The 14,203-nt window shown below is 42.1% G+C and overlaps 1 protein-coding gene across 2 annotated transcripts in view; it reads right to left on the reverse strand.

The window, feature by feature from the left end:
* Positions 1–14,203, reverse strand: part of LOC147886976 (uncharacterized) — a 69,825-nt gene that overhangs the window by 21,781 nt on the left and 33,841 nt on the right. For both annotated transcript variants that reach the window (XM_087394962.1, XM_087394961.1), the window contains exon 10: positions 932–1,796. In XM_087394962.1, coding sequence (XP_087251088.1) covers positions 932–1,796 — 865 coding nt within the window. The remainder of the gene's footprint in view (positions 1–931; positions 1,797–14,203) is intronic.

Below are 14,203 nucleotides of genomic sequence, written 5' to 3' on the forward strand. Positions count from 1 at the left end.
CGCAACGCTCCACAGTCTGAGCGCAGCCTCCCAAAATGCCACAGTGACCAGTAGCCAGCCTTCAAGAAGCTGTATGAGCTGGCGAAACAGCCTCCAGGAGCAATACGAAACGAAAAAAGGCAGCCCAGGAGCTGCAGAGAGGCAAGGAGAGATCCGAACCGGGAGGTTGTTTTTTTTTTTTTTGGGCGGCCCGGGGGGGGGGGGGGGGGGGGGCGGGGCCTGCAGCGCTACGGGGAGCAGGGAGGAAAGTAAAGTCCAACAAAATACCTTTGGCCTTAGTACCTGATCCTTGACTACAGGATACTCCATGGGACCTTTGCCTAGTTTTTTGCTTGCACGTGCTCCTCAAAAGTTGTTTTGTAGCTGAACTCCCACTGTAGACGACAGTGCCAGGATCTCCACCACATACTCATTTAGAGGGCTTATGTATCACTACGCCTTTCCTTCACGTACATCTGTAGCTTCTGTACAAGTCTAATGGTTTTGCCGCTTAATCATGCACTAATACATTACTTAACAGAAGAAGAAGATCTTAGAAAGGTAACAAAGACAAGAGTGGTAGAGAAGAAGGAAAAGATTGACATCAAACAAGTACAGGCCTAAAGATATAGAATTTGATTTCTGATTTTTACATGATGATCCTAATAGTAACTTCATAAAAACTAAAGATTTGATACTATTCACTGACATGCAAATGTCCTTCACAGAAGAGCGTGCCATGTGTTACATAACATAGCCAACCTGACCAGCTAGCTCTCCAAAATCAGGAAAGGTGTGCAAATTCAACTGTCGCAGATCGGGAATACTTTCTGTCTAAGAAGGCCGTTTCCTTCCCACTGAAAGCCATAAATTTATGCATTTTCTTGGGATACATATTCCTAACAAGAAACACCCTGCCCCCAACCCCACAAAAGAAAGGCAGTGCTCATACCTTGTCCTGTCACAGTTGCAGGTACCAAGACAGGAATCTCACAAGAGGATGAACGGGGCCCAATTACAATGGAAGAGGGTCCGCTGTTTGTTACTTGCTCAACATATTCTTTTGAGACTCTCACTTCCATGTTTATTTCTCCCCTCGTCAAAGCATCAAAGGATGGTTGAAATAATGAGGAAGATCTAGCAGTCTGTACAGCTGTCGCTTCACACTCCCCTCTGGCAGTATCCAAAGCTCTGTCATCTTGCCTCTCCTTTTTCTTCCGTCTACTGTAGTATTTTGTACCAGCCAATAATCCATCCCTGACTGCTTGTTTGCTGAAATAGCTCTCTCTATATGTGTCATCAGCACAGCCATTCACATCAGCACCACCCTTAAGGCCACTGTTCAAGGCCTCATCCAAAACACTGTATTCATGCCCAAAAGACCAGTTTCTATCCATATCATCATGGCTATTTGCTACCGGATATGTTAGTTCGTCGTCATTGCCTCTAAGGTTGGCCATATCATTGCTGCATGTACCAGAATCCCAGGGATTAGATGCGACAACAGGTTTGCTTTTGCAGTCTGTCGCTGAGAAGTCCAAAACCCTTTGAATATCTCTGCCTTCCTCAACCTGATCTACTGGTGGGGCTGCCTTCCTCCTTGTTCTAACATAGACGTTTTCAATAATTCGACCGTTGCCCTGGCCATCATTCTTTTGATGGTATTCCTCTACCAGCAGACCACAATTCATACTTTCAGCCACCTCAGATAAGAATGTCTTGGGCAGACCACCTTCCATGCCCAGAGAGCGCTTCGACTGCTTGACATCCTTGACAAGTTCCTTAAGCCCATCTGCAACCCACCTGGATGATTTCACCTGATAGCAAAAAGGAAAACTAAGCAAATTAATGTATATCATCAGCGACTCACTGGATGCAAGGCTTCAGAAAGATGTGGTTTAACTTTTTTGCAAGGAGCAGTATTGCTTCACAAAAATGCAATTGACTCATTTCTCGCAAGTCTTCCAAAACATTGCACTAAGCTATTCTCTACTGTCAGAAAACAGCCATACTTGATCAAAGCCAGACTTAGCAAACCGAATCAGACCTTACAACCAAGCAGCAACCGTAAGGATCAAAACACTTGCAAGAATATTGTTTCCAGCTTATACGGTTGAACACCAACATGGTAACGCATGTTACTTCTATGTCAAATAAACACACAAAGCCATATGGAACTGCAATGTGTCATTTACCAACCTTGATATCTATATGAGCAATAACAGTACGCATCCAGGATAAACCTCTGCGAAATTGCCACTTCAGACATTCCATTTTGCACCATCCGAAAATCCCTTTAAGAGATAAGTCTGCTAGACACAGTGCACTTTGCACAATCCAGACCAATTCTACTACAACCTATATGCGTGAACAACTATGCCCACACTTGGTTGAGAACTTAACTTATCACACAAGCCCTGCACATGGACTGCTTTCGAAGGTGTCATGGACGTCACACAGTCAAAAATATTACAGTGGTCCATCCAAGGATTGAAGCCCTATAGCGTCTCATCTGTATGGTCTCAAGTACCCTGGGACATGGGAAAGCACAAAAGCTTCTGCAGCTGTAGCCCAAATAGAAAGGCTAAAGAGAACATCCCACACATTTAGGCACGACAATATAGCCAAAGATGCAATAAAACAACAGCTCATGCTCTCTTCAACTCCCTTCTTCTACAGACTACTATCTTCTCCCCTTCTGCCCTCCCTTTCCAGCCAACTGTGTAGCGTGGATTTCACTTGAACTGGATAAATTAGCCATTACTGCCAAAATGCCAAATACTGCAAGCCAAGGCCCAAGCTCAAGGAAGACAGAGAGGGCCCACAGCTGGAGATCTTGCTTAAAACATGCCACTTGAAGCTAATAAAACCTTCAGAAGCTGTCCAGGTATGGAGATATAATTGAGAATTGACAACACATCTGCACGCTAGAAGTGAAAACAAATGGCATACTGCTGCCTAGCAATTTGTAAATATGGCAAAGTGACTTCATTCTCTATGCCTCACTTGTACATTCGGTCCATTGGATTTGTGCCTAGCATCATGTTCCCTAATACAAGGTACAGTAAAGAGATTAAGAAAGAGCTTCACCACACTCTCTTGACTTAAGAGGGAGCTTAACCCTAATATAACACTTGTTCTACATCAAGAACCGTCATTATCACAACTAATATTGAGTTTAAATAGTGCTTCACTGTCAAGCCTGCCTGAAAGGTATCAAGCCTCAAGGGGCTTGAGTATAATCTGGCCTGTCATAGCCACCCCTTGTAGTTCTTTTATTCTCCCGCTGCCAGTGCTCACATTAGGCATTTGCATTGAGGACAGTGTTGTGGCAGTCAGGTCAACCATAGAGTTTTTTTCCAGCATAAAAGCAAGCTGTCCGAGGCTCAGGACAGCAAAACTGAGTTCCTACAGAAAAGCAGGTTATAGCAAGTTAGGAAGAGATGAGCTAGTAGAGAAGTGGGTGTAAAGAGGTGGACCCAGCGTGGAAGCAGCAGGGGTTGAAAGTACGGACAGTAAGTAGGGAATGGTAAAGGGAGAGTCCTTGGGGTCCTTAGAAATGCTAAATTCATATATAATTCTCCAAATTTGATTTTCCTAAGGTGGGATCCTCCTATTCCCTCGCCACTCAGAAGGAGGAATTCAACACCACCTTCGCCTCAGTCCTAGATCCAGTCGTCATCGCTACAATGCACTTTTTCAGGCTGCTGATTTTGCTCAAGCACATTTCGACATTGGAACCCACCGACAAAAAAGGACTATCAACGGCTCCGCACAAAAATAGTATTTGACTTAAATAGGGGGGCATTATTTCCTCAAGTTATGAGATTGCACATACGAAGATACGTTCAAGAGAAACTTTTGGAAGCCTCTCCACCCGCTTTGCCGAATCTCCCACAGACTCTTTGACGGCACCAAATAATGAACAACGCCCTGAAGTCCAACAGCATGCGTCGAACACAATCCAGGGATGGATTGTGAATAGGAAGGGGGGGATGTTAACTACAACGGTTAACAGTTCATATGATTGTAATAACAAAGCCAAGAAGTAGGAGAGGGTGTGAGGACTAGAGTATGTTATCTGCCTTGGAGCCGTATGGGCCCAAGTGTTTGTAATAAGAGAGTTAGAGAGGTACAAGAGAGTACAAGGGTTATCCCCCCTTCAAAAGGTGTAATGCATTTAAGGCCAAAAGTTTGACTTTGGTCTTCATTGTGTACTTGCAACATTTGGAATAGAAGCTCTCTCATTCTCTACGTTCTCTTGTACTTGAGTCTTCATGTTTAAATAGTTGTTGCCTTGTGATTGCCACTCTCCTCCTTCACACTTCTCTTCCCCTCCTCATTCCCGTTCCCTCCTCTAATTCCCCTTCCCTTCTTCTTTCTTTCCCTTCTCGCTCTCGTGGAATCACATGAACGCAATCTAGTAGACACAAGTGTAAGGCTCGTGCATACAAAGCTCCCACAATGAGTTGCTCGGGAGTGGAGACTCCAACGGCATTCTTCCAAGATCCCCACGACATGTGAGTCGCCGCCAGACTAGAAAAAGGACACTGCTTTTTCGTCCAGCTAATCATGCTTCCACCCTTTTGTCTTCCTCCTCCTTTCCTTACTATAGCATTGGAACCATTATAGATAAATCTAAACCAATTTACATCAAAAATGAAAATCCTAAATTGAATCCAACTTGTAAGGTATCTCGCATGGTCCCACAGTAATCTAACTGCAATTAGAAGATTGAGATCTGAAGTACTCGCTCAACTTTCTTGTATGAAGATAGCTATGATTCCACGGCCAAATGTTGTCCACTTTAAATTGATGTGTTTCTTATGAAAGTGCCACTCGTATAACCACACGCGCTATACTTCTTGCACTATAATAAAAAGTATTGAAACTATGGACATGCTCATTATAGTAATCAAGGCCATGGCCCATAAGAAAATTATTACAAGTATTAGCCAAATTAATATACATGCGCTATACTTCTTGTAGTATAATAAAAAGTATTGAAACCATGGGCATGCTCATTATAGAGATAATGGCCATGGCCCATAAGAAAATTATTTCGAGTATGAGCCAAATTAATAAGTAAGAAACTTACATGCAAATCACATCACCTTACGAACTCCCAGTCGTCGTCACTTACTATCTTCCCATTCTTCTCAGCTTGATGAAGAGCTTCTTGTAGCCAATGACGTGACATGTATTTAGGAAGAAGAGCAAGGTCTATTGGATATGGTTGTGTCCTATTTCAAGCTATCAAAAATTTTCCTTTTAGTTGCTCTCTCTATTTTGTCCTTTGATATCTCTCAATCCACTTTTGCATGTCATTGTTCATACTATGAATACAAGACTTTTTTACTTTCTCCCTCAAAGATTCCATCATCTTTCTTGTAATCCCTTTTCCTTGATCAGTCTCACCCACCACACAATCATTGTCTTTAAAGGGCCAATGGAGAGGCATATTGGGATCCACATGCATAAGAAACTCCGTAGAGGTATATCAGGATCCACGTGCATAAGAAACTTCATGACATATACCAAGGACTCTTGCTCCTAGCAACCCTCTAACATGCTACTACTTTTTACTCACAAATCCTTCCTAAACCTTTCGAGGAAAAACATCCAAGCACACAGGTTTGAGAGAGTCCACCCTAGCTTGTTCAATGCGCAATAGGGAGAAAATCCCTTCGACGCTTTCATAAACCTTTTGAGGAAAACATCTAAGGACTATGGATGGTTCCCTATCTCTTCTGATACATGCACAAGCAAGTGTGCTTGGATCCATTCTTGAGGAAAATCGCTTCTCTACCAAACACATAGGTTTGATAGAGTCGACCCTAGCTTGTTCAATGATCAATAGTGAGATGTCCTTTAAAGAGATCCATCTTTTAATTTGCACATGCCAAAATAAGACTGCAACATTACTCGTGATCAAATGCATACCAATGTATCATAAAGATATGTAATGATGGATAGTAAGCATAACTCATGAAGCCATTGATGTTGTAGATGGATTTTTTTGCTGCCTTTTGACAAGCATCCTTTACCACAATTGGAAAGATAAACGATATATATATATATATATATATATATATATATATAAGTGTACAATGATAAAACCTATGCACAAAGTCACATGGTCATGAAAAGCATATCACCATTTTAAAAAGCATACCTATAAGGACTTGTGCCATTCATGAGACTTGAGGCCACTAAGCTTATTGTAAAGCTCCCTTTAGAGAGCCTTTAGGCAATGCATGTATCTTGTTGGTGTTCAAAATGATGCAATGTCGCTCTTGACCATTGCTTACTCTATCTTGGTGAGTGGCCACAGTGCGTTTGAAAGCACAAGTTTTCTGCCATTACTTTGTGGCCACAACTCCCTCATCTTTTCCACGTCTCTTAGGTCCTCTCATGCTCGTTTCAAATCTCTGTCACCAGTCAAATGCTGCCAAATGATAGATCCCACATTCTCTAAGAGATGCATGGGGTCTAAGATGTGATTGGTCTATAATTGACTCCAATAAGGTAGCTCATACCCAAGGACCATCATGCATTGACCCTAGGACCATCATGCACTACGTGAACACAATGTCATCAGCCACACTAACTATGATTCCCAAGACACCATTTTGACAACTTCTCATGAGATGCCATGAGACAAATCTTATAGGATCTCATTTCATGTCACGAACTTGTCACAGATGTGACAAATCATGAGCATTATCTTTGACATACATATTTAAAGATTGACGAAAGCAACTTGTTGATAAGGAGGACTATGAAATAGACATGTCCCATAGATAGCTTCCTATGCTTGAGCACCTACAAATTGATAAGAAGTGGATGCTAGAATACATGCCAGTAGTGGTGATCCACTGCAAATCAGAGATCCGAGATGCAATGAAAAATAGACTACCATGTCCTTCTCATGTATCTCATGAGGATTGGTGCTCAGCAAAGGATGAAAGTAAGAGAGACCACAAGTGGAGCCAACAGTGATAAGCGGCACATGCTCGACAAAAAAAGGTCAAAACTTTTCACCTTCAGAGTGGTGGCACAACATATTTTGTAAGTATCTTTATTACATATCTTTATTTGTGATGCACATAATACTCGAGCTCTTTTTGACAAGCTTGAAAGCGAGGGAGTACAGCTCGATTGGGATGCAACTACAACAGAGGTAAGTCTTCTACCACTCTTACTTTCGTAATATAGCTACCTTCTTTTAAGTTATAACTAACTTCTTTTAGTTATATTACTTTCGTAACATAACTACCTTCTCTCAAGTTATGTAATGTTAAAGTTACTAAATAAACTTTTCCATTCGTGTTGCATACAGCCTACCCCTAGCTGCTAGCTCTGGAGATGATGAGGGTTCAAGAGCAAGCATCGATGGTGTTTTTCTAAAGGTGAGTGTTAAAAATTAGGCGCTCATTTGGCTTTGGGACAAAAAATCTCGGTGACCATGGGATTCAAATATTTTCAAAAAATCCATGTTGATCGCCAAAAATAGCCAAAATTTAACAACCAATAACTCTTTAATGGCAAATCCACATTGGGCTATCTAGTATATCAAATCAATTGCAAGACATCAGTTAGATAATTATCATGCCTTTGGCACCATGTAGTAAAGATATCAAAATAATCATTCTATGAAGTTATGGCTAACTTTCTCCATCAAGTTTAGAGCATGCTTGCCCATTTTAGGCTACTATCATTTCTCATAGCGAGATGGTAGGATAACCCAATTAGGTGCTCCTTTTTCAAGGTGGAGTTTTAGAAAAAGCGGCCCTGACTGTAAATCTCGACGGTCAGGCACGTCAAAGGATCCTCCAGTAGATCCTCGGCCACGGATAGAGTAAGCAAGGCATTCCACACCGGATTCACGCCGCCCTTCTCGTCCACATGTGTGCGTTCCTTCTGCTCACTAGGATCTACGTAGGCAACAGCATACGTCTTCATGCGACCTATGAGCCGGACATCTTTGAGCTCCTGAGCGGAGATGATTCTGAGCTCGATGGTGCGGCGCCGTTGAGGACGGGGGGAGGCCGGAAGCTTGGGAGTTTGCTTCATGAGGGAGTGGGAAAAAACAAAGAAGCTGCAGAAGGTGGCCAAGGAGGCCAAGCGAGGGGGACTTGTTAGGTGCTATGGAGGGATTCAAGTGGGGAAACAAAGGAGCTACTGAGGGTGGCCAAGGAGGTCAAGCGAGAGGGAATTGTGAGGTGCTATTGAGGAACCCAACTTTAGCAGTCAAAGAATCTTGAGCGAGTGAGGGATTTGAATCTCGCAAGGGATCTAGAGTCAATAGAGGTGGAGGCAAGGATGAGATAGAATAACGTGAGAGCGAAGCAAATTAAGATATCAATAAGGGATCTAGATTAGAGATAGTACTATCTTTTTTAGTTAAGAATCATGAACTTGTGACACTTACTAGAATGGTAGAAGTCGTAAATGGTTCTCATGTTAAGAGACACATGGGCACACAGGCGTCATGGAAAGGTTCACATGGAACATGTCCTTTGTACTTGTGGTCTTGGATAGGAACAACTGTGTGGATGTTGTACGACCAAATGGGTGACTTATCTCAACTTGGTGGAACTCTTGGCTCTATTTAAAGGAGCCCAAGAGAGTATTTCTTAAGGCAGAAATACAAGGTCCTGAATCTTTATATAAGTCTTCTTGACCCCTTCTCCATAGCTTTCTCCATGCAAGTCCTTTGCCCTTATTTGCATGCTCTCAAGTTTACTTCCTGTCTCTGCTTCTTAGCTAGTGGCTTTGTGCTCTTTGCCTTCTAAGAACTCTACATGGTAATAGAGGTCCCTTTCTCTAGTCTATTTCAGCCTTGTTTTTTGATATTTTAGTCGCCTGACTACCTTCATTTCTACATACATTTTACTCTATTTTTACCTCTGCCAGCGGCAAACTATCCTGTCATTGAAGCTGGGCCTTGTAGCACGCAGTAAATTAGAGCAGCAGCACAAAGAAAATCGACTCTTGGTAGCTTCAGTGAAGAGAAGCCAGTGTAAATCCTGCAGTGAAGCAAGAGGGTACACGGATACACGCACGTACATTAGGCCAGCAGTAGCAAAGCAGTTCTACACAAGCGGCAAAATAAGATGAAACAAAGTTGCAAAATGAAAGGCAACATCAGTAGCAGCGTCCACTTCCAAATCCAGAGTAGATCATTAGTGAGTGATTGAGAAGCCACCTCAAAGAAGGAAAATGGCATCTCAAGAGTAGAAAAGGAAGAACAAATCAAATTGTAAGCACTAGATGACCCAAATCATCAAACCGGCTATTTGTTGGAAATCGATACAGTTTTCAATTCTGTCTGTTCCACTGTGTTCACAAAGGCTCAAAACCCTTTATTTCAGCCTCCAATCTCTGTTTCATGGCAACTTTGGACTCCTCATAATTCTGCAACGTCGCGCCTATGTTCTTTTTCTCATAATTTTTATAATTCAAAGTTAAAGAAGATTCTTTATTTGTTGTCACGTGTCTTTTCTGCTTATCATCTTCCTCCAGAGGTCTGTAGTCGTTTTTTCACTCAAGGGTCCTTTTTTACTAAGCAAGCATTATTTTGTGTCACTACTATTGTAAAAGGATAGACACTACCGAGCAATCCATAAGCCGGTAAGACCTCCTCTAGATGGCCAAAGAAATCTCTTCAATTGAAAATTTAAATGAAGAGGATTTCCATTCATGGCAAACCGAAGTCAAATACCTTTTGATGTTTAAGGGGTTAATATGGCCATATGTAAATGGCAAGACAACCTTGAACCCAAGCGATTGAAAATGACAAAAAGGGCACAAGCCATCATCATGCTTACCATTGACAAGAGCCTTGTCCACCACATCGAAGAGTTGGTCAATGCCAAAATCAAGTGCGATGAAATGGAGAAGCTCTATCGCGCAAAAGGTTAAAATTCTAAAACTGGTCTAAATTTTGAATTCTCGGGTCTTGAGTACACTCAAGGGGATCTTGGGTTCCTTCATTTCACATATGAAGGGACTTATGGCACAATTAGCATAGATGTAAAATATAAAATAGAAGAAGAGGATGCAATTGCTATTCTCGTAAAAGCTGTGGCTATATGCTACCTCAGTCATGACATTAAAAAATGTTCCTGATCCTACACATGAGGGAGTCATTTCTTCTCTTCTCGAAGAGGAGAAACAGCTCAAATCAAATGCTACTTCCACATCAGCAGTAGCAGTACCTTAAGTCAGATGTCATCAAATGTTCTTTTTGCAAAAAGAAGGGACATACTGAGGCAAAGTTCTACATCAAAGATCCCAAGAGCAGTGCGGAAAATGTGGAGAATTGGGTCACTTATCTCCAGAATGTAATGCCAAGAAGAAGGAAAACAATTTGGTGGCAACATTGCCATCATATGAAAATCTTTTGGAGACAACATATGTAAAAATCCTACCCATTACATACCTAAGATACAAGTCCTTAATCTTTGTAATCTAGGAAAGCATGATTCTTTGTAGCCAATGTAACTCTCTCCAATGTTACATTGAGGGAGGGTGTTAAGAATCATGAACTTGTGACACTTACTAGAAGGGTAGAAGTTGTAAGTGGATGGCACATGGTTCTCACGTTAAGAGACACATGGACACATGGGTCTCATGGAAAGGGTCCCAAGTTGTTCTATGATTATTTATATTTACAGGCAGCCTCCTTCTGTAGTTTGAGCTGTTACATTTGCCCGTTTCTATGTCCAAGACTTTCGCAACACCTTCCTTTCTCTCACGAAATTGCACACGACTTACCTACACAATTGTAACTCAGACAAAGACACTCCAAGAAACAAAAAATAAGGACAAGCACACTGGTTGAAGTGTACATCAGCCTTGAACCCAATCATGATATGCATTCTTTCGTGCACATTATTACATTTTCCAAAGATGTACCTATACAGCATGCGCCCAAGTTTTTCCTAGTTGACATGACAGCTTACGAAACCCTCACATGGTTCTATGTAGGAGAGAGTGCCCAGCATTAAATTCACGGTCTATTGAGGTCTATTTCCATTGATCGCTCACTTATCCTACGTGCCATTATGTATTGACTAGTAACATTATTATTTAAGCAGGGAAATGATTCTATGAGGACAACCCATGAGTCACCCTCCGAATAATTCCTATTCATGGATACCCACAGAAAGAAAGAAAGAAAGTTTATTAAAGTCTTCGGAAGACCGATGGGTCTATGAGACTGTGAAAAACCTGATACAATGAGCTGTGGTAGTGGAGCTACTAAACGAGCATCCACACCAATGCAAAATGGCAGTACTAATTCCTAAGTACAACATAGTCATGTCAATAGTCGACTATATATAGCAATCTCAACATCATCATCATCAGCAGCAGCAAGACATCAGGATGAATGAGGCAATGGAAGTGGAGGCATGAGGTCAGCAATAGAAAGTTGTCGGCCCCCCAAGGGTGCAGTCCTGGTACGTCTCATGGTCGTAGCTCTGGTCTAACCAGAGCCACTGTGACCCCCGTCAGTCGGGCTAAACAAGGAGGGGATGTCCCCAAGTATGATTTGTGTGTCAACCCTCTATCGCGGTCATGTCGAGGTCTCGTCTCATGGGGGTCTATGTGATCTGGTTGAAAGAACTCCATGATAGAGCTCTGAGAGGTATCAGTTGAGGACAAAGTTTGCTCCTGTCTCCGTGCTCGGAGTATCCTCTCGCGGTGTCTGAGCACCTCATGAATGAAACCAACCAAACACCGTTGGTCTGGGTAGGAGAGGAAATGGGCCAAAACCCCATAACTATCTCTAAAGAGGCAGTAGAAATGCCCTCGGATCTCATAGTAAACAGGACACCTGAAGATGAAATGCTCCTCTACCTCAACCTCCTGCATGTCACACAATGTGCACATGCGCCTCTACCTAGGTAACCGCTCTAAACTGATGCTCTCGATACGAAGTCTGTGTGAAGAGACCCGGAACTTCCCAAGAGAGATCCTCAGCGAGGGGGGTAGGTGAATCTACGTGTATCCTGATGGATAAAAGAAACCCTCCGCTGTGATATGTAAGAAGTGATCTCTGTAGAAGCCCAGCTTCACTGGAAGATCACTCAGGCCCAACCAAGTCCGAAATGTGTGTAGTTGTAGTAGATCGTCACGATAACCTGGTTGACCTCGTGTGATAGGAGGGGAGAGAAAGGAGGTTCACGATCAGAAGAATTCCTATTCCACAACTTTCAAAACAGAAATTCACATATCAAAATGTCCATCTTTCTGGTCCATCATGCCTGTGAGTTATCCTCTACTGGGATCCTTAGATGCACATGTATCCATATGGCCAACCTGTCTATCACTTTCAAGTTTATTTTATACCCTAGGTTCACCAATAGCTTACAATCAATAAATTTGCAATCGTCATCAAATGTTGACAAGTATAACAAGAAGAAATATTCCCCCAAAGAGAAGATTATTCAAAATAAATGATGTCGAAGAAGTTTATCGCACTCAAGAACAAAACGGAAAAGTATGGCTATGCATGGCATACAACTCCCATCTATAAGATCACATCATATAGTGAAAACTTGCAAAATTCACCATGAACCTTTCCAAACTACCACTACCCCACACACACACGTGTCTACATAGGAGTAGAACATTATCCAATCTTACAAATTAACCAAAGAGCAATGAGAGACAAGAGAAGGGGGGGGATTAGATGAGAAATGAAACAAAAATGAAAGAGCAATGAGAGACAGCAAGAGAAAAGACAGATAGGGGGGGGGGGGGGATTAGAAGAGACATGAAACAAAGCAAATAGCAAAAAAATAGAAACTTAGCAAGCAAAGCTACGCTTATGTTCTTAGTTTCCATCTAGGTTTTGAAAGAATCCAAAATCGTTGGGTAAACCAAGTGCTTACTAAATCTCAACCAAAACCGACCAAAACAAAAAGAAAGAAGGTTGAAGAAAATGATGATGATGGTGATGATGAATAATACTTCACTTACATTAGGGTAGAACAACAACAACAACAACAAAGGAAAGGGGGGAGAGAGAGAGAGAGAGAGAGAGAGAGAGAGAGAGAGAGAAGAAAGATATATTAACGTCTTCACAAGCCCTCACAGGACTCTGAGACAAAGCGCGATTATAGACTAAGAGTCTCTTGGGAGTGCATATACCACTTCCAAAATTATTATAGATAAGCTACATTGTACTAGCTGAGATAGTCAGCCTGTATTACATCAGTTTAAGACTGAGAGTCCTTGGGTTTGGATTTAAAATCTTTGATAAGTGCTTTTCCATCTTTGTAGACAGCCCATTTCCCTTCTTTGCAAGCGTCCTTCACTTTGTTCAATTCTATGGACTTCATCTTGAGCTGAATCGGGGAGAGCTCCTCTGATATCCATACGTTGGTGCCTCTCAACTTATTTGTTTGCATGAGAATCTTGATTCTTGTTTTCCTTTCATTGAGTACCACTTTAGCTTGTGTCCCAATAGGAGCCACAATGGTTATATCCTTAAGTCCCACTCAATCTGAGAGGTTGCTACTATGAGCAGGTGCAACTCAGGATCTTGCCCAGTCTGGAAGCAAATTGGCCTGCTTGGGAGCTTAAAACAGCCCTGAGAAGTTGCGAAACTGATGGTGCCTCGCCTGGAGGCTCCTGGAAGAAGTGTGAATCAGTTATGGGGGCTCTAGAAGGCGTGGACAGTAGGTATGCAGCAAAAAACGAACTGATCTGGAGGGTCTTGGCACATGTACAATTCAGTTTTGAGCTTCTAGCAGCCCACCAAACTTAACCTTTTGACAAGTGATGCATGTCTTGACAAATGCCTCAACATCCGGTCTCAAAGCTAGCAGCAAAGAAGTGCTCAACAACCTTCACCATGGCATCAATACCTCTATGCCTGCATACGGTGGAGCATGACTTTCGGTAAGTACCTTCGGCCTCAACTACTTTGTGACACGCAAGTGTCCACGCATCAAAAAGAAGCCTTCTTTAAGAGTATAATGATCACGCTTGTGCCTATCCATAAGCTAATCAAATATCCTTGCAAAGTCATCATCTTCAGCATATTGCTCCTTCATAGCATCATCTAGCTCGCTATGATAAGCAATAGTCACTACAACATTCTTCTTGCCTGCAGCATGAACAATCTGAAATGTAACATGGACAAGAAGTTTGCCCACCTCATATGCTTCTCAAATAGTTTCCTCTCAGTAAGAAAGTAGCTGAAGGA

The sequence above is a fragment of the Dipteris shenzhenensis genome, chromosome 23 (assembly GCF_047967505.1).
Source record: "Dipteris shenzhenensis isolate YYH24624 ecotype China chromosome 23, Dip_SZ_1.0, whole genome shotgun sequence".
Lineage (NCBI taxonomy): Eukaryota > Viridiplantae > Streptophyta > Polypodiopsida > Gleicheniales > Dipteridaceae > Dipteris > Dipteris shenzhenensis.